At 44.2% G+C, this 18,831-nt stretch overlaps 1 protein-coding gene across 1 annotated transcript in view; it reads left to right on the top strand.

Annotated features, from left to right (window-relative positions):
• fgd6 (FYVE, RhoGEF and PH domain containing 6) overlaps positions 1 to 18,831 on the top strand; it is a 29,980-nt gene that overhangs the window by 1,303 nt on the left and 9,846 nt on the right. Inside the window, exons 2-5 of the mRNA XM_030720537.1 lie at positions 663 to 2,721; positions 12,969 to 13,080; positions 15,013 to 15,080; positions 15,160 to 15,190. Of these exons, the coding sequence (XP_030576397.1) occupies positions 663 to 2,721; positions 12,969 to 13,080; positions 15,013 to 15,080; positions 15,160 to 15,190 (2,270 nt within the window). The remainder of the gene's footprint in view (positions 1 to 662; positions 2,722 to 12,968; positions 13,081 to 15,012; positions 15,081 to 15,159; positions 15,191 to 18,831) is intronic.

Raw genomic sequence — 18,831 nt, 5'->3', positions numbered from 1 at the left:
CTTTATTTAATCTGATTATTTCCTAATGGGATTACGAATGTCGACCAAGGATTTTCTTTTTTTTTTTTTTTTTTTTAGAAATACAAACTGTCAGGAAGAAGAGAAGGAAATGGTCACAGGTCTATCAACAAATAAGAATCAGCTGTGACTTATTTGAGGACAAGCTGGACCAAGAAGCGTAATACAGTAAAAGCCAAAGTTATTATAGTGAACTAACAGAGACTAATGCAAAATTAAACAAATACTGGACATTCTCAAGAAATAAAACCTAAACTGAAATGGGGAAATTCACTCTGGAAGAATTGACAGTGAAGAAAATAAAGTTTTAAAAAAATGAGAAAATATAAACAATAATAAGAACTAAAAAAAGAACAAAAAATGCCAGAAATTAGGCATAAATTAATTAAATAGTCCAGATTCACTGCAACAAATGAGACATGAGATAAGTCACCTCACACTTATGAGGAATTACTGTATTATAAATCAAAAGATGCAGAAAAATGACATGAAAAAAGTATTAGATATCAGTCATTATTTTACTTATATCCTCTCTTTGCCCTGCCAATGACCTTTTGACTCGAGCTGTCTGTGCTTACTGTAGAGGAGGGGTTGGGGAGTCATGCTTTTATAAGTGCCTGAAACTCCCTCTTTTTCTAACACAGGTGCAAAGAAGCCTCCATTAGCTCCCAAACCTAAACTCCCCACCGCCATCAAACCTTCACCCCCGCCTATCGCCCCCAAGCCCGGAGTTATTTCTCAGTCTTCAGTGGTCTCCCAACCTTCCCCTTCAACCCTCAAGAGGGCAAAACCGGCTGTCGCCCCCAAACCATGCATCCCCAAATCCGCCGCCTCCTCTCCCCCCGTTTCACCCCCGCCACCACCCAAGCCTGCTGAAGTGCTTATCCCATCTCAGGAGCAGCAGGGGGCTTTAGATGATGGCCTCAATCTTCTCAACTCCAAAAACGGGATATTATCAGAGGGTAACAGACGTGATTCGGATTACATCATTCCCACTTGCTCCTGTGAGCTCCGGGACTGCACCCAGTGTCAGCCTCTGGAAAATGGGAACGCATCTGATGCTGGAGAGCATTCACACAAAGAGCTGTTGCAGAATGGGGTTCTTACAGAGGGGTTCATGGGGTCGAAGCCACAGGAGGGAGGAGAAAATCGAGGGGAGGGAATACCTGCAGATAAGGGTGAAGGTGGACGGATTAGCAAAAAGCCCAGGGGTAAACCTCAGAGACAGAAACACCTTGATAGGGCATCGGTAAACAAGGAGCTGCAGAGGACTGAGGAGCAGGAGGCTAGTTTAAAAAATCAGGAAAGTCCTCCTGCTGAGCCTGATGTATCTAAAGTACCAACAGAGGCCCATAACATAGACTTAAAGTCAGCCAGTGATGTTGTAGGTGACATCATTGTTTTCTCAAGTGTCACTCTCCTTGACTCACCTGCAGAGCGCATTGAAAGCAGCAATCCTATCAGCAAAGCATCTCCTACTAGGTCACGCCCTGACCTGCAGGTACCTGCTGCTCCCAGTAAGCCTCTCCCTATCCCTCAGCCTCGTAAACTTAAAAAGCCAGCCTTGGTGAGGCAGGATGGTTTGGAGGGCAGTGCCCAGGATCAGTTTGTGGAGGAGCAAAAACAAAGGACTGAGACGAAGGAAGCTGAGTGGAAGCTAGCTGGTCTGTCTCTCAGTTCAGAGAGCGAGGAGCTCAAACAGGACTCGTGTGGTGACCGTTTACCCCGAAAAGACTCAGGCTTAGAAGACGATGAGGCCAGCGCGCCGGTCCCACCTCCTCGACAAACCTCTCTGTCACCTCATCTCCACAGAGCAGTCCACATGCGCCCCAGTCTTAACAAAAACAACTCCCACTCCTTAGACCTGCTCTCACACCCTGGCTCTGTGAGCCACAGTAAAGAGAGCGATGAGCACCGGGTGGAGGAGGATGAGGAGGACGGGTACGGCGACTTTGAGCGGTACCCGATCAGTCACAGCCTCCCTAAACAGATCAAAATCACCTGTCACCTTCCTCTGGCTAACGACAGGAAAGCCCTCTCCGCTGAGGAGCAACAGTCGCCGAGGGCGCCGCCAAGAAAACCACAAAGACACAGCCTCCCTGCACCTCCTCCGCCCTCCATCTGCCCTCCTGCACCTCCACATGCTAACACCCCAATGAGAGACCTGCCCGCCCCTCCTCAGGAGAAAACAAGCTGGCGCTTCTCCCGACCCTATGTGACCTTTTTCAGCCGACAGATGCCCACTAGGAGCAGCGTGCCACCAAAGAGCCGAGCCCCAGTGCTGGGGGGGAAGCAGAGGGCGCAGTCCTTCTCTGCAGCTGACCTGGCAACCCGGGCCAACTCTCCAAAGAGGAGCCTCTCTTTCCGGAAGCTGCTGGAACTCCGGCTGTCAGTGAAGATGCTGCCAAAGCTGCTTGCCAAGGGAGGGCAGTCCCTGGACTGCACCAGTGTTGAGTCAAACCGGGGGAAGAGGAGCCTGGAGAGGCCCAATAGCTGCATAGGGGAGGCTGATTTTTGTGGAGAAGGAGTAGAGGGATCAGCGGAGTACGAGAACGTCCCACTGTATGAGGAAATCCCAGAGTACATGAACCTGCCGTTTCACAGTGCCAGGCTGGGCTGGCCTCATGACCCAGATGCAGCCGATGCAGACATCTATGAGGTGCAGGATCCATACCATAGATGTCAGGAACATGAGTATGAGAGGTACCGTGTTTTAATCATATTTTTTCTTAGCTTTTTGAAGTGTTAGTTGATAGAAACAGTTAAAGATAGGCAGGAAGGATGGAGAAGGGGTTGGGGCGGTGACAGGCAGAAAAAAAATCTTTTGGTTTTCTGTTTAACCCTTTATCTCTTGTATGTGGTTATACTTATTTCTTGTTATTAGTTGATTAGTTGTAAATCTTGGCCTGGATGCTCTTGTAAAAGAGATTTTAAATCTCAAGAGTCGGATTCTCCTGGTTAAATGGAGTTTAAGAATCCAACCCAAGCCAATGCAGAGGATTAGGACTCGGTATATGGATCACATGCTTTACCAAGTGAGCCTCACGACCTCAGCAACAAGTTAGGTTCATCCTCAGCAGCTTAGCTCTTCTTGCCTTCAGGAGGTCATGTGATTGCTTCATAGAGATAAGGACCATAACTTCTGGTTTTGATCCTAAAACTGGGCTACCACAATATCATATTTTCACTTTGCTATTATTGCATTTAAATGAGCAATTATAACTATATTATGAAGATATGTATTTGCTAAAAAAATACCAATAGACAATAAATAGGAAAAACAGCTATCATGCTGTCTGTGTAGGTTCTTAGTAAGGTCATGATAGTGTTGGGTGCCTGAAATGAAGGCAGCTGGACTTGTTTTTGGTTTCGTGAAGCTGTTTCACCCCTTATCCAAGAGGCTTCTTCAGTTCTGAAAACTAATGGAGAGTCTAGGTATAGGGAGCAAAAAGAAAAGGCCATTTAAATCCATCATTGAGCAGAGGCGGTGGCCTGCAACACCTGCTATCAGCCACCTATAATGCAGTCGCCTTCCCAGGTGATTCAGCCCCCACACACACCTTGACCCATGTGATGTAATCACCAACTCCTTGGCTCATGTGACCCTCAACAACTTACATTATTACCAGGTGGGTCAGCCACTCCCAGGACCTCTTCCAAGGGACAAGCCCACAGGCAGTTAAATACCTGAGGCTCTCCATTAGTTGTTTTAGATCTGAAGAAGCCTCCTGGATGAGAGGTGAAACGTCTTCATGAGCCAAAACGCAGTCCAGAAACTTCATTTCAAACGCTGAAGACAACAGCACTCATGCACAAAGTCTCAGATTTATTTACAGCTTTATACACTCTTGTCAAATCTGTATTTGACAAGAGTGTCTGTAACTGTATTTGTTCAAAAAGTATACAAAAAGAACAATTACATAATTATATGGGTTAATATGGGCATTATTGATGGGATATCAATATTGGTATTTTTGATGGATGGTGAGACATAGTATTGAACATTTTGCTTCATTGTCACAAATACATCCATCCATCCATCCATCCATCCATCCATCCATCCAAAATACCTACATAAATAAGAAAGATTGTAAGATATCATCTTGAAGTCCTCAAACTATTCTATATTTCCTCCTTGATCCAGGGACTTAGTTTGTGCGTGCTCTGGAGGAATTTTGTGGAAGTATACAGTCTAGATTACCTGTTTTTTTTTTTGTTTAACTGTTAAATATTAGCTTCACAATCACATTATATAGAAAAGCAGCAAATCATAAGCATTTAAAAGATGGGCAAGTACTTGTCTTTATCAATTAAAATTATTTTTTTATCCTGTTTTTGTCTGGCTGCTCAGTTTTCCTGTCTTTTGTCATCTTTCTGTAGTGATTCAGTTGGAAAAAGATGTCTTATTTGTGAATCTGAGAAAAAAGAACCTTAAAATTAATGTAAGCCGAGCTCCACGGTGGATGTTGAGCTCTTATTACTACCCTGTAATTCCAGGTGAGCCGCGGCTTCAGTGTGGGAACCACCATGTACGACAGGTTGCACAGGTGAAACGCGCGGTTTGTGTTCACGAGCATGTGAAAAATCAGCCTTTGAGGCAGCCAGCCACTGAATTTGAATAGAGCATTGATGTGCAGCAGGTCAGCCTGTTTTCCTGTGGGTTATTTTCAGTGGCCAGAGCAGGAAATGTCTGAGAATCGCAGAAACGCCACACAGCTCTCTGAACAGGGAAAATAAACCTCTAGCAACCACCAGCCTCCTTTCTCCTCCTCTGCCTGCCCGCCCTCGCACCATGTTTAGCCTCTTCTTAACCTCATCACTCCTTTTTTTTCTCCTCTGCTTGCCTGGGAGAAAATCTGTAGTGAGTTTGTTCTCATCCTGAATACATGCCGAATAATTTCACACTCATGGAAAAGCAGAGTTTGCAGAAACATAAAAGATGTTTTAAAAACAAGTATTTATTTAATAAAAAGTTTAAAAGAAAATTAAAAAGTAGTAAACATTTATCTTTCTACATCAGAGATTTGGACTATGACCAGCATTTATTCAGAAGCTTCTTGGTCATTTCTTGCATAGAGATTAAATCTTTTTCTTAAGTGGGTAAAATAATAAACCATTTACTTTAGAATAAATGTCTGCAGTGGTCTGCACAAGGCCACAGTTGTAATTATTCAAATATTTTTCTTTTTTAAAAGAAATTGTTAAATTCTACTCATAAAAAAATCATATCTCTAAAATATGCACAAAAAAAATGTGCTAACAGAAGCTGAAGGTGATTTCTTCTGGGGTTTTTACCGCCAAACATGACAATTAGAAAAGGCAAGTCTACACTCCTTATTTTTTTTTTAATCATAGCCAGTAGCAACAGTCAAATACTCAATTACACCTGGTACAGACTCAGCTTTTAAGCAAAGTCCACAAATTTTCAGCAGGGTTGGGGTCAGGCTTTGGGAAGGCCATTCCAGAAGCTTAATGTTAGCCTGCTTTATCGTTCCAAAACTAGTTCTGATAAGATAAGATAAAACTTTAATAATCCCACGACGGGGAAATTTATGCATTACAGCAGCTCAATACAGAGAAAAAATGAAAAGGATGAGTAAGAACAAATAACTAAACTAAAAACTAAAATTCAATAGAATAAAATAAAATAGAATAAAATAGCAAAAAACTATACACATATACATAAGCACTATATACATAAATATATATATCAGTGTCAATACCCACATTTACATATACACACATATACACACACACGTCAAAACACTATATAAAGATATCAAAATATTATATACATTTGTAGCCGGTAAGGTACACAGCATACACGGTATGCATTATATGGGTGAGTGTAATAAATAAAATGTATCTGACTGTATGGATAAAGTGATGGCAGAGGAGGTAAAGTGTCCAAGTGACTCAAGACATTATGATGTGTTATACAGTCTAACTACTGTTGGGATGAATGACCTGCGAAAGCGCTCCTTCCTGCAGCGAGGATGTTTCAGTCTCTGACTGAAGGAGCTGCTCAGCTCACCCACGGTCTCATGCAGAGGGTGATGGGGGTTGTCCATGATGGATGTCAGCTTTGCTAACATCCTCCTCTCACCCATCACCATCACAGACTCCAGAGGACATCCCAACACAGAGCTAGACCTCCGCACCAGTTTGTCGATCCTGCTCCTGTCCCTTTCGGTGCATCCACCCCCCCAGCAGGCCACTGCGTAGAAAAGGGCAGATGCTACCACTGAGTCATAAAAAGTCTTTAACAGAGTCCTGCAGACACCAAAGGACCTCAGTCTCCTCAGCAGGTGGAGTCGACTCTGGCCCTTCTTATACAGGACGTCTGTGTTTGTACTCCAGTCCAGCTTGTTATTGAGATGAACACCCAGGTACTTGTAGGAGACCACTGTCTCAATGTCCTTTCCCTGGATGTTCACCAGTGCTGTAGGGGGTGGCTTCCTCCTGAAGTCTATGATCATCTCCTTCGTCTTGCTGGCGTTGATTTGGAGTGCGTTGTTCTCACACCAGCCGACAAAGTCACTGATGACACCCCTGTATTCCTGGTCGTTCCCATCTGATACGCATCCGATGATGGCCGTATCATCTGAGAACTTCTGTAGGTGGCAATGGTCTGAATTGTACCTGAAATCTGAGGTGTACAGACTGAACAGGAAGGGTGAGAGGACAGTGCCCTGTGGCGCCCCCGTGCTGCAGACTACTACATCAGACACACAGTCATGGCACCTCACATACTGTGGTCTGTTGGTGAGGTAGTCGATGATCCATGCCGTCAGCTGCCTGTCCACTCCGGCTCCCTCCATCTTCCCTCTCAACAGTGCAGGCTGGATGGTGTTGAAAGCACTGGAGAAGTCAAAGAACATGACCCTCACAGTGTTCCCTGCCTGCTCTAGGTGAGAGAGGGATCTGTGCAGCAGGTAGATGACGGCATCGACCACCCCGATGCCAGGCTGGTAGGCGAACTGCAGGGGGTCCAGCGCTGAGCTCACCAGTGGGCGGAGGTGGTGCAGGATGAGCCTCTCCATGGTCTTCATCAGGTGAGAAGTCAAGGCCACAGGTCTGTAGTGGCTGGACTCCCTGGGCTGTGCGATCTTTGGCACTGGAACTATGCAGGAAGTCTTCCACAGTTCAGGGACCCTCTCCAGATTCAGGCTCAGGTTGAAGATGTGCAGGACCACCTGACAGAGCTGGTCTGCACAATCCCTGAGCACTCTGGGGCTGATTCCATCTGGACCCGCTGCCTTCCTGATCTTCGTCTTCCTGAGCTGACTTCTCACCTGATCAGCTGTGAGGTGGATGTGAGGCTGGGTTGGGGTGGGTGATGGGGCTGGCTCCGCTGTGGGTGAGGGTGAGGAGAGTGCAGGCAATGATAGCATTGCACCAGGAGAGAGGGGGGTCAGCATAGAGAAGGGGGCAGATGGGAGCTGAGGGGTGGGGGAGGTGGTCAACGACCCAGAGTCAAATCTATTGAAAAACAGATTCAAGTTGTTAGCCCACCCCCGGTCAGCAGACACTGTGGCTCCTCCATTGTCCTCAAAGTGGCCAGAGATTTTTTTCATGTTTCTCCAGACTTCTCGGACTTTGTTATGTTGGAGCTGTTCCTCCATCTTCCTCCTGAAGCTCTCTTTGCCTCTCCGGATCTTGTATTTTACATCCTTTTGCACTCTCCTCAGTTCCTCCTTGTCTCCAGATCTGAAGGCCCTCTTCTTCTCGTTCAGCAGGGCCTTCAGCTCTGGGGTCACCCACGGTTTATTGTTGGAGAAGCACCGTACCTTCTTGGTTGGCACAGTGTTCTCCACACAGAAGTTCATGTAGTCTGTGATGCAGTGGGTGAGGGCGTCGATGTCCTCACCGTGAGGCCTGCAGAGTTCCTGCCAGTCTGTACATTCAAAACAGTCTCTCAGGGCCTCACTGCAGTCCTCAGACCACAGTCTTATTGTCTTCTTGGTGGGGGGTTTCCTCTTCACAATGGGGGTGTAGGTGGGGTGAAGAATGACCAGGTTGTGGTCTGAGTGGCCAAGCGGGGGTAGAGGTGATGAGCTGTAAGCCTCCTTTGTGTTAGCAAACAGCAGGTCTAGAGTTTTATTGTCCCTTGTGTGGCAGTCAACATATTGGGTGAAGTTAGGGAGAGTGGAAGAAGGTGAGGCATGGTTGAAGTCCCCAGAGATGATAATCAGGGACTGCGGATGTGCCGTCTGTAACTGAGAGACGGTGGTGTGGATGTCCTCACAGGCTGCTGTAGCGTCAGCCGACGGCGGGATGTAAACAGTTAACACAATAACATGTGAAAACTCCCGGGCCAGGTGGTATGGCCGAACGCTAACCGCTAACAGTTCAATGTCTTTGGTACAGCGCTGCTCCTTCACAGTGATGTGTCCTGGGTTACACCATCTCTCATTAACGTACATCGCCAGTCCCCCACCTCTCCTCTTACCACTCTCCCGCATGCTCCGGTCCGCTCTCACCAGTTGAAAGCCCTCCAATGTTACTACGGAGTCCGGTGTGTGGTCCGTGAGCCAAGTCTCCGTGAACAGCAGGAGGCTGCTCTGCTGGTACTCCCACTGCAGTCTGATTAGCGCCGCCAGCTCTTCCATCTTGTTGGGTAAAGATCTTACGTTACCCATGAGAATAGATGGAATGCTCGGTTTGTACCGTCTCCTCCTCTCCCGGTACTTCGCTCCAGCTCTGCATCCCCTCCTCCGACGCCGTAATTCCTTCGGAATCTCGGGTCGCTCCTCCGGGAGTACGCTCCTGTTGCACAGGGCTAACAGCTGATCCCGGCTGTAAACAATAGAGTGGCTCACCGGTTCTCCAGATGAAGTGGTGAAAAGTCCCAAAAAGAGTATAAGGAATGCCACTACTCTAATGAAACTTCGCAGGTCCATGACGGGTTTGATATCTAATATAACTACTAAACTAAGAGTCTGAAAGAAAAACTAAAAACACAAGAAAAACACACAAGAAAGGGAAGTAACCTGGAGCTGCAGTAACAGGCTGCCTACCGTGGCGCCATCTTGGAAAAAATTACGTGTGAAAAAATGATGTGTGGATCATTGTCCTGTTGGAAGACCAAGTTGTGTCCAAGTTTCAACCATCTAGCTGTTGATTTGAAGTAAAGTTGAAGAATCTGGAGGTAGTCCATCCACTTTGTGCAGTGTACTAATGCCACTGGCAGGAAAACAGCCCCAGAGCATGATGCCATGCTTGGCAGTTGGTACAGTGTTCTTAGGTTTGAAAGCCTCAGTTTTACTCCTCTTTTCTCCAGAAGGTATTTGGCTTGTCCATGTGGGCAGCTACGAATTTCAGTTGCGCTTGAAGGTGTTGATTTTTAAGCAGTGCTTTCTTTCTCTGTTGGCACCCTCTCAGTCCATGGTGATGTAAAACTCTTCACTGTGGACAGTGGCTCTGGTGTTCCAGCAGTTTCTATTTCATGGCACACTTGAGCCTTGGTGGCTCCTGGGTTGTTCCTGTACATCTTAGCCAATTTTGTCTGATCTGAGTTGAGAGTTTGGGTCTTCTTCCAGACTTTGATGATCTTGGAATCTGGACCCATTTAGAAATGGCTCCATGAGACCTTTCCAAGTGTAATTCTACAGTTCTCCTTATTAGATCTTCACAGAGTTCCTTGGACTTTCCCATTGTTCTGAGTATAGGTCAGTCCAATGGGTGCTGCCAAACAAATCCTTTTTTATGCTGGCACAGAGAAACTACCAGTGTTTTTTTTTTTTTTTTTTTTGCATTTTTGGCCACAGCGGCTTTTCGTGACAGTGGAGAGAGACAGGAAATGGGGGAAAGATACAGGGGAAGACACGCGGGCAAATCGGCGACGGGCTGGGACACGAACCCGCGCCGCCCGCACCGCAACGCGGCATATGTGGTCGCCGGCTTCACTACTAAGCCACCCAGGCGCCCGAGAAACTACCAGTTGTAGTCAGTCATGATCACTAATGAGTTAATAGGCCTTGTAAAGTTAAAAGACATTACCATGTTATTACCATGGCAATCATGCCCACAGTGAGTGAGGTTTAGTCTCCATTATCTAGTAGCTGATTGTGAAATACTTAAAATCAACATCTGAAGACTAAAAATTATGAATCCAGTTAAAGAGTTACACATTTCCAAGTATGCCATTAAAAAAAATCAACATCAAAACCAAGGATAGTTTGTTGGCCACATGGAGCGTGTTATCCATTTGTCTCGGTGTTTCCTATTCATTGTCTGTGTAAGCAGCTGCCGTTTTTGAAACCCTGCAAAGAGGGAAATGGCTACACACTAACCAACACGGTAGTCCAACCACAAGGTGCAGACATCACCCCCTCAATGTGGGTGATATCTGCATCTTGTTTGACAAACAAGGGGCCCAGAATGGAGCCCTGTGGGACACCACAGGACAAAGTAAATATAAAGTCTCCAATGGACACAATGTGCTTTCTAACTAATCCAGGCCTTTTCTTCTGTTCAGGCCAGGTGATCATGTCAGGACTGCCTTTGCTAACGCTGAGGTGCACTGTTGTGAAAGCAGCCTTTAAAACAATTAAGATGTGCTCTGCTTCTAAATTCTTTGTGGTATGCAGAGCAGTCGACCGGGAGTTTGTGTGTCACTGAGGAAAAAAAGAGGGAGCGAGTGAATCTGTAGTGTTTCCCAGGCATCTGAGCCTGTTAAGTTTATGTAAGTAGCCCCAGGCTGTAAACAAGTGGCGCTCTGTGCCTGACCCAGTATGCTGGAGTGCTCGACTACAGAGAAAGCACAAGGGAGAAAGGAGCAGACAAAGAAAGAGGTAGAGTCAGTGCGAATTTAAATTTAGGTAAAAGAGACACGTAAGAAAAGCAAGGAAGTGGGCAGAGTGGGCTATTCGTGATGGGAGTTAAAGGAGATCACCATTTTTTTTTTCTGAGCCTTCATCCCAAACAGCCACAAAACTCTCCACAAAGATTAGGGTAGGAACTGACAGCAGGACACAGAGGATGAGACAAAATCAGGACGCTTTAAATCCTTCTGTTCTGAAATCTCAGACAGCTTAATTCTACAGACGAGATCAAAACATTAGCAGCACACAAACACATGTTGCTGCTTGTACTAACTTGGCACACAGCACTGTTTGTGGGAAGACCCGAGCCAGCATGTTGTTTCGCTGGTGGCAGTAGGGCTGATAAAAGTGCACTGAGGAGAAAGACAGCTTTTAAAAGCATAATCACTGTTCAAATTCACATTACAGCAGGATGTTATAGGTGTAGGGCTGGGCGAGTTCCAATTATGTCCAAAACAACTAAAAGGGAGTCTTTGGAGAAAGTAAAACTCAAGGTTTCATAGTTTAAATTATGAAAGGAGTATTAATCAGTTGCCTTTGTCAGTGGGATGCTCAGATGCCCCACGATATGATATTATCACAATACTTCACTGAGGATACATTATTGCAACTTTTAACATTTTGCAATATGCTGCATATTGCATTAATTTATATTGTGATTTATCAACTTTTTTCAAATGCAATTCATGTCCTCAAAGTTAAACAGTCAATATCTTTTATCCAATAAGATAAACTTATCTTAATTCAGTTTTTTTTTGCTGAAAAATGAGAAGCATACGAACACTGCCTTTTAAACCTCATATAAATGTTGCCATAAGACAGTCAGTCTGCACCTCAGTGCAATCTGTTTCTGATAATACAGCAATCAACTGTGATAAATCATCAAAAATCACATATCACTTGCTGTCTACATAGACAGAAATTCATATTTAACCAATACATTTGCACTGAGCAACCTTCCTGTTTTATAGGAATATAACCAGAAGACAGCCAGCTGGCAGCCAGTTGAGTCGAGTCCCATTGAGGTGTCCTTATTGACAAAGACTCATTACGAATTTGCAGAAATGTTGCCTCCTATCAGGCAACCTGTACAAACACCTTGCAATCAAAAGTGGTTGCGAGTGTGCAACACTCTCAAGCTCTGGGCAACCATTTAATCACCACAAGTTTGTATTTTATATATTATATATTTTTAGGGTTTGGCTCATACCTACATGTGTAGCTAAATTTGACACTTGGGTGGCTACATAAAGGCAACCATAGCTCACTAGCTCACTCGCAAAGCTCCCTAACATACCCCAACTCCTTTTCTCTGCAAACTGTGAACAAACGATATGTGAGACAGTGTTATTTACCTCTGCAACTCTGGTTGAGTTCTCTAAATGATAAGGAAAGGAGCTTCAGTGCTTCCTATATTACCTCCTTAGCAGAGGATACACTGGGCCATCCCTTATGAAAGGAAAGGAAGTAATGCGGCCCTACTCTTCAAAGCAACGCACAACGACTGTGCACCTAAACAATTGCCATGGCACAGATAATCATGTAAACTACTGCTGCGTTTTCCATCCTATGCCATAACTTGTTATAATATGCTGATATTGTTATACTGTTTCCTCATATTAAGTGATCTATAAATAAAGATCATTAGCAATATTAAAATGATCAAAGTGCAGTGAAAGCTGTAGTGTAATGTGGGATTCAGTTTCAGTTTGTCTTTGGCTTAGCAGTCCTCCAAAACTAGTAGTGTTTTATTTATTTGTGTAGACACATTTTTCCGTGCTGTTAACCCTCAGTGAGCTGCAGGGATTTTCCAATTCTACCTAACTGCTCCCTGGATGACTTCCTAACGTGTTGTCGAAGTGTAATCAATATTTTCCGTTATACCAAACCTCTGAATGAGTTTCGGTCTTGACTCAGTAAATACGTGTTAAATTCGTCCAGGTCCCCTACTTACACAAGACTTCCTTAATCTTTATTTATCCAAGGAGGGGTTTTCTGATCTCACACACTGCTCTGCAGCCCTGCCCTGTTTCTCTTTCACAGATTTAAACATTCCCTGTTAGTAAAGGCTAAATAAATCTCTGTCTGTTGAATGTGCGTTCTTCTCCATTTTTGGGCGAACAGCGGCTGCCTCATCCAGGACGTCCACTCTGAGGAGGAGGAGATCCACAGCTCAGATGAAGAGGACAACAGCTCCACCTCCAGCAAGGAGCACCTGGACGAGGCAGACAGACAGGTACAGTAATGAAGCCCCGTCTGTAACATCAGGGGAATTCAGTCATTGCAGAGCAATTAACTGACTCACTGTGAGTAATAAAGTAATTAGGGATGGATTTAAACTGAAACTTCTCAGAGTATCTGATGAGTGATCATTTCCATGCATGCTACTCTGATACCACATCCTATAAACATTTATTACATTTACATACCATCATGCCTCATGCTTTTATCCAATTTAATTATTGTAAAGAACATCTGGTCAAACATCACTGTCCTCATGTTTTCTTCCTCTAACAGCTAGGTCCTTGCAACTAGGAAAGGCTTTAAACATTCATTTTCATCCAGTTTTTTCTTCTGATATGAAAGAACATGACTCTGCCTAATCTGGTCATTGTCCACAAGGGTCAGCCAATCAGAAGAAAGCCGGCTTAAAGTGGGAGGGGCTAAAACAGCTTGTTTCAGGCGGAGGATGAACATCAAGGCTCAGTAAAAGTTAAAGAAGGATGATTTTCAGATGTTAATCATGCAAAGCTACTCTAGTGTAATCCAGAAATGAAAATATGGAGCAGAAAATCAGCATAATAAGTCCCCTTTAAATAAGCACAATAAATAAATAAAGTTAACATAACCAACAGCATGAGTTAACCTGTGGTTTAACATTTTGGTGTTCCCCATCTTGGTTCTTGAAACAAGACATTACGAGCGAGGGGTGAATGTCACTGAGCTTACCGAGTAAGCAGGTAACAAATAAAAAATAAACACCATGATGCATTAAATAGGACTTTAAACTAGCGATTGAGACAGTAAACTGATCGGGAAAGTGTTCACTGAGGTCGTGGACTTGTGTCTGCAATCAGAGGAGTTACTCCTCGTCTTCCATTTGTAAGAATGCAGGTTTAAGTAAATTGACATTGTATTTATTTTTTTTAGACCCAGAGCTACTTCCACCTATTATATACAGTCTATGGCGTGACCCATAAAGCCACAATAGCCACATTAATGGGCACTATGACATTAATTGGTTCCCATAGCAAGACTAGTAAGACTCCACTTCTCAGATTAATAGATTTATGCATAGTTTTTAGACACATGAAGAGGTTGAACCAAGAAAAACATCAGGATTTCAGAGAAATCAGGAAAAGATAGTCAGTAGTTGTTAATATTAGTCTTATTCCCAACCACACAAATTGGATCCCATCATCTTAATGTGGCTGCTTTTATTCACAGTAGTGGAAAATGCTACAGACTTATTACAAGGGCTGAAGTGAGCATATTTCCAGGGAAACTTATATGGAAAAACAACTCCAAGCTCTCTTAAAATATGATGTCAGCAAGTGAAGTTGGCAGATCATTTGCAGGTCACAACGGACGACTCATATCTCTGCTGGTGACTAAACTGTCACTGCGGCACACCAAGTGTGTTTGTTGCCTTTAAAAGCTTTATAGAAGCGGGTGTGTTTATGTGTTGGAAGTGGGGGTTGGTGAGCAAACACAGACGGGCTACAGGTTCAGGAATAGCTCCGTCAATGGCTCAAAGAGTTGATATTGTCAGCACCCGTGTCTGATGCCTCTCAAAGCTCCGGGGTATCACAAATACAGGCTCCGATAGGACCAGTCGGCCATTTCAGTCAAGCAGGGGGGCCAAGGCCGCCGTCCAAATTAAGTCACACTGAAATACACACACACACACACACACACACACCCCACCACTCACCAGCACATACTGTCAGACAGAGGGGGAGAGGAGACAGGCAGCGAGGAGGGAAAGGTTGCTGCTTGACTTTCAGGGCCTGACCGAGCTGTTGTTTGAAAGAACCTTGATGGTTTTTAAACACCGGCTCTGGTGATCATGGTGATTTGCAGCGAACCTGTGAGTTAACACTGAACTGTTTTGGTGCCGGCGCCTCCGTGGCACCGTCTGACCGTCTGTGTTTTTGTGCAATTTCAGCAAGAGGATGAGGTGAAGAGGAAGAAGGTGGTGCACATCGCCCAGGAGATCATGAGCTCAGAGAAAGTGTAAGTGCTTCAGCCAAGAGGCAGCATCTGCGCTGTAATCTGTGGTTGTCTAACAGATGCATGTCTTTTCTTTTATTAGGTTTGTGGACGTCCTGAAGCTTCTTCACATAGTAAGTGTCTTGTTCATTCAAGACTTCTATTAAAGGAGGATTTTCATGATTTGTTTGAGCAGCCAGAGGCAAGAGAGTGGCCAGATTAATAAACAGGACTGTGTGTTTTGCTGCCGGCACCGATGCCGTACCATTTTTGAGTGGTGATCAAAGCTTTTTCCTTAGGATGGACATGAATTGATGGGCTCTTGGCTGCAGTTGTCTTTGCACAAGCGCTCTTACAGAGTTGATTAATGCAGTTACTCCACAACTGAGGCTTTTAAAGTTGCTGCGTTGGAGGGTTCCTGTTTTTTGTGGGGCACGAGTGGGCAGGTAAATGCACAGCCACAAGGGGGAGGAGGCGCTTTGATTGGCTCCATCACAGAGAAACACTGTGAGAAGCACGTGAGCGCAAGAAAAAGACTAAGCTGCGAGTTGTGGAGTTTGTCTGGTGGCTTATTTTGTCTGTTTGACATATTTCTTTTATATTGTAGTCTTAAAAAAAAGTTTCATTTCTGCTCTTTTTTTGGGAGGGAGCGCTGGCCTGCAGCCATTTCTTTGCGATGGCCAAACGATTTTTTTTGGAGCTTAATGCTGCAGTTAACTGCAATTAATTTATGCTGTTAACTAATCTGGTGATTATTTTACTGAGTCAGACTATAAAGCATCAATAGAAAGTGAAACTCTTTGATGTGGAGGATCATCACTCCTGATGAGTGTCGGGTTTGATGTGGCGAGGACCCAAATGCAGGAAACCTCAGGCTGAATATTCAACAAAAGGCGAGTCTTTGTTGTGGCTGATGAAATGTTGAAAAGCAAAACCAAATAAGATGGGAGGAAAATAGGCATTCTGACAAAGGGGAGGCGGGATTAATAATATACACTGGGGGCTGACAAACAGGAAGGGAGCGAGAGGCAGGCGAAAGTTAATAACAGGTGAAAACAATGAGGACAGAGCAAAGAGTCACAAAGGAGGAGGTAAAACCAACTACCAAAGTAAAGCAGGAAGAGAACAACCTATAAACCTATAACCTATAAAAGAACAAGAAAAACAAATACTAAGTGTGAAGGACAAATGTGTAAAGATGTAGGCAAATGAGTGGGAAGGAAAATGGGGAAACAATGAGGTGAATAACATAAAAAAAAAAAAAATCAAGACAGAAACCAAAAACAAACATAATAAACTACAAGAATCAAAGCTTCAAAACAGCAGTACAAAAACCAGACACAAAAACCCTGTGACCATAATAACGAGAGCTTGGTCTCCAGCTGCAGCCCACATTAGTCCCTACTGTACTCTCTGCATCAGGCCGGGAGGGCAACTAGGAGCATTGTACTGCAAACATGAGGGACAACATTAGGTGCACATGATCTCAACTCTCGTACTTATCACTGTGCACATGGAAAATTAGGGGCCACACCAACACAATATTTGCTTTACTCACCAGAGGTGGCTGCCTGCGACTCTGGCCTCTCCATGGGGTTTCTGCCAGTATTACAATGTTGTTAATAAAGGGAGTAAAGAACCAGGCAGATGTTAAGACTTAATACAGTTTTACCTGTTCGCCTCACACCAGTCCACTCATAGCCAATAGTTAAGGTATTAAAATTATTTATTACTGTACATGAGCAAGGTCTACTGGTGCTCTACTACTACAGGTATACAGTCAGGTCAATAGGTGTTTGGATTCTCTACTTTTGTTTTGTTAAACCCCTCAAATTAAAGCTGATCGATTTAAAATCCTCAGTGGATTTAAAGAGCACATTCTTACATCCACATAGGTGTAGTTTGGCTCACCAAGTGATTGCTTTCAGCTCATGGGTTTTCAGACGTTTAGACAGGAAGGCTGTGCTTTTGTTTAAGTATAGTTCAAGGACGGACTCTGTGGCAGGCGAGTCCTCAGGGGGGAAGCCCAGGTGAGAGGGTTCAGACAACCCACACCGAGGGTCGAGGGTCCACCTGTCTGTCCGTCTCAGACTTGGCTTTAGTGAAACCGCCGTGGGATTAGTAGAAAAAGCCGCCCTGTGGCTGACGGGGGAGGGCGAGGCACAGACCTCTGTCCAAGAAAGGAGGTCAGATCGCATTCTTCTCTCTCTGCGGCCGGCCTAGGCGCTCAGCAGCTGCTTCCTCAGGCCACAGAGACGACCTCCAGACACGCACATGCCTCAGATAATCCTCAGTGTGTGTGTGTGTGTGTGTGTGTGCGTTCAGGTGGGTGCGTGGGTTCATGATGGTACTGCATATTTGTGGCAAGTCATCCAGTTGTTTCATTTTTTTTGTTCTCTTTTTTTTTTGGTTTATTTATAGTCGACCTTTGTCTTTGTTTTTGTCAGTTTTGGCTGTAGTTTCTCGAGTTACCTGCAGGACTGGACATTATTATCCTTCCCCGTTTGTTAGCGCCTTGTGTCACGCAGTAAACTACATGAAATATACAAGAAAAACACATGTTGTTGTTTTATATGTGTGAAAATAAGGCTTAATAAGTAAAACATCGGTATATAGTTTTTGAGGGGTAGGTTGTGTTCTGTACATTTTAAGTAAAACCTTACCTAATACCATAATGGAGGTCATATGCAATCACTTTTTTCAATAATGGGTGATACGGCTGACAAATTAAAGGAAAACCTGGATAAATGACTGGAGAAACACAATAGATCCAGATACTTCCACAAACATGGCACAAATTAACGATTAACATCCAGTCATGCTTTGAGAAATGTTGAAAAATGCTGGACAGATTTTGATTTTGTTTTTGGGTGGTGAAAGGAAAAGATGCAATGACTTTGAAAGTGGGTTAGTTTTAGAGGGACAAATGGCAAAAGCTGCAGTCACGGAGCTGCTCACCTGGCTCAATGGGGACAATAACTAAGGTGACACCTAAATTTACACATGTGGGAAAGAAATCAGTGAACAGGGCTGGAGACTGATGGTCTGAGGCGCTCGGTGTGATTAAAGACTGCACATTCACACTTTCATGTCTTTTTAAGCCATTTTTTAGATTGTGAGTTCTGCCAAACTAGCGCAACAACATATGAAAATGGTACTGGAAGCATTATCCCTCACCTGAGGAATGACAGTGGGAAAGATGGATGAAGAGTTTTAGAGGTACTAAAAGGCTGGAGCAGTGTGGAGTAAACGTGGTTAAAGTTACACATGTTAAAATGTCTGTGCAGCATGTGCTCTGACTAGAGAGGAAGTTATAGCAGGGTCGCAGTGCAGAAACCTTCATTACTAAAGAATGCTCATCTGAGAGTTCAGTGGGACAAAAACCACAATGGTGCAGCTGTACAGAGAAGTGTGGGTACAAAGTAACACAAGTCAAAGAGTCATCCCTAACGATATTTAAGGGAAATCGGGGGGGGGGGGGGGGGGGGGGGGGTCTATCAAAAATAAGTAAACTCAGTGGGTTGAAGCTGTTCTGTGAGGTAAACACTGTTTGTGTGGGACATGCCAACAACAGAGGTAGCCTAAAATTTTCATATTTAAATTCAAAATAAAAATCCAGGAAACTGTGCTTGTTAGCATGTGGATGGCAAATATATTATATGTTCAACTCTCTTGGTAATTAAATACAGTAAGGATGAAAGTAAGCCCAGGTTTGTTCTTATGGTCTCTTTGTATTCTTCCTTATTCTCTTTTATTTCAGTTATTTCGGCTGCTC

Source organism: Archocentrus centrarchus, chromosome 23 (genome assembly GCF_007364275.1).
Source record: "Archocentrus centrarchus isolate MPI-CPG fArcCen1 chromosome 23, fArcCen1, whole genome shotgun sequence".
Taxonomy (NCBI): domain Eukaryota; kingdom Metazoa; phylum Chordata; class Actinopteri; order Cichliformes; family Cichlidae; genus Archocentrus; species Archocentrus centrarchus.
Note: the sequence above shows the minus strand (reverse complement) of the source record. Positions and strands in the feature narration are given on the sequence as shown.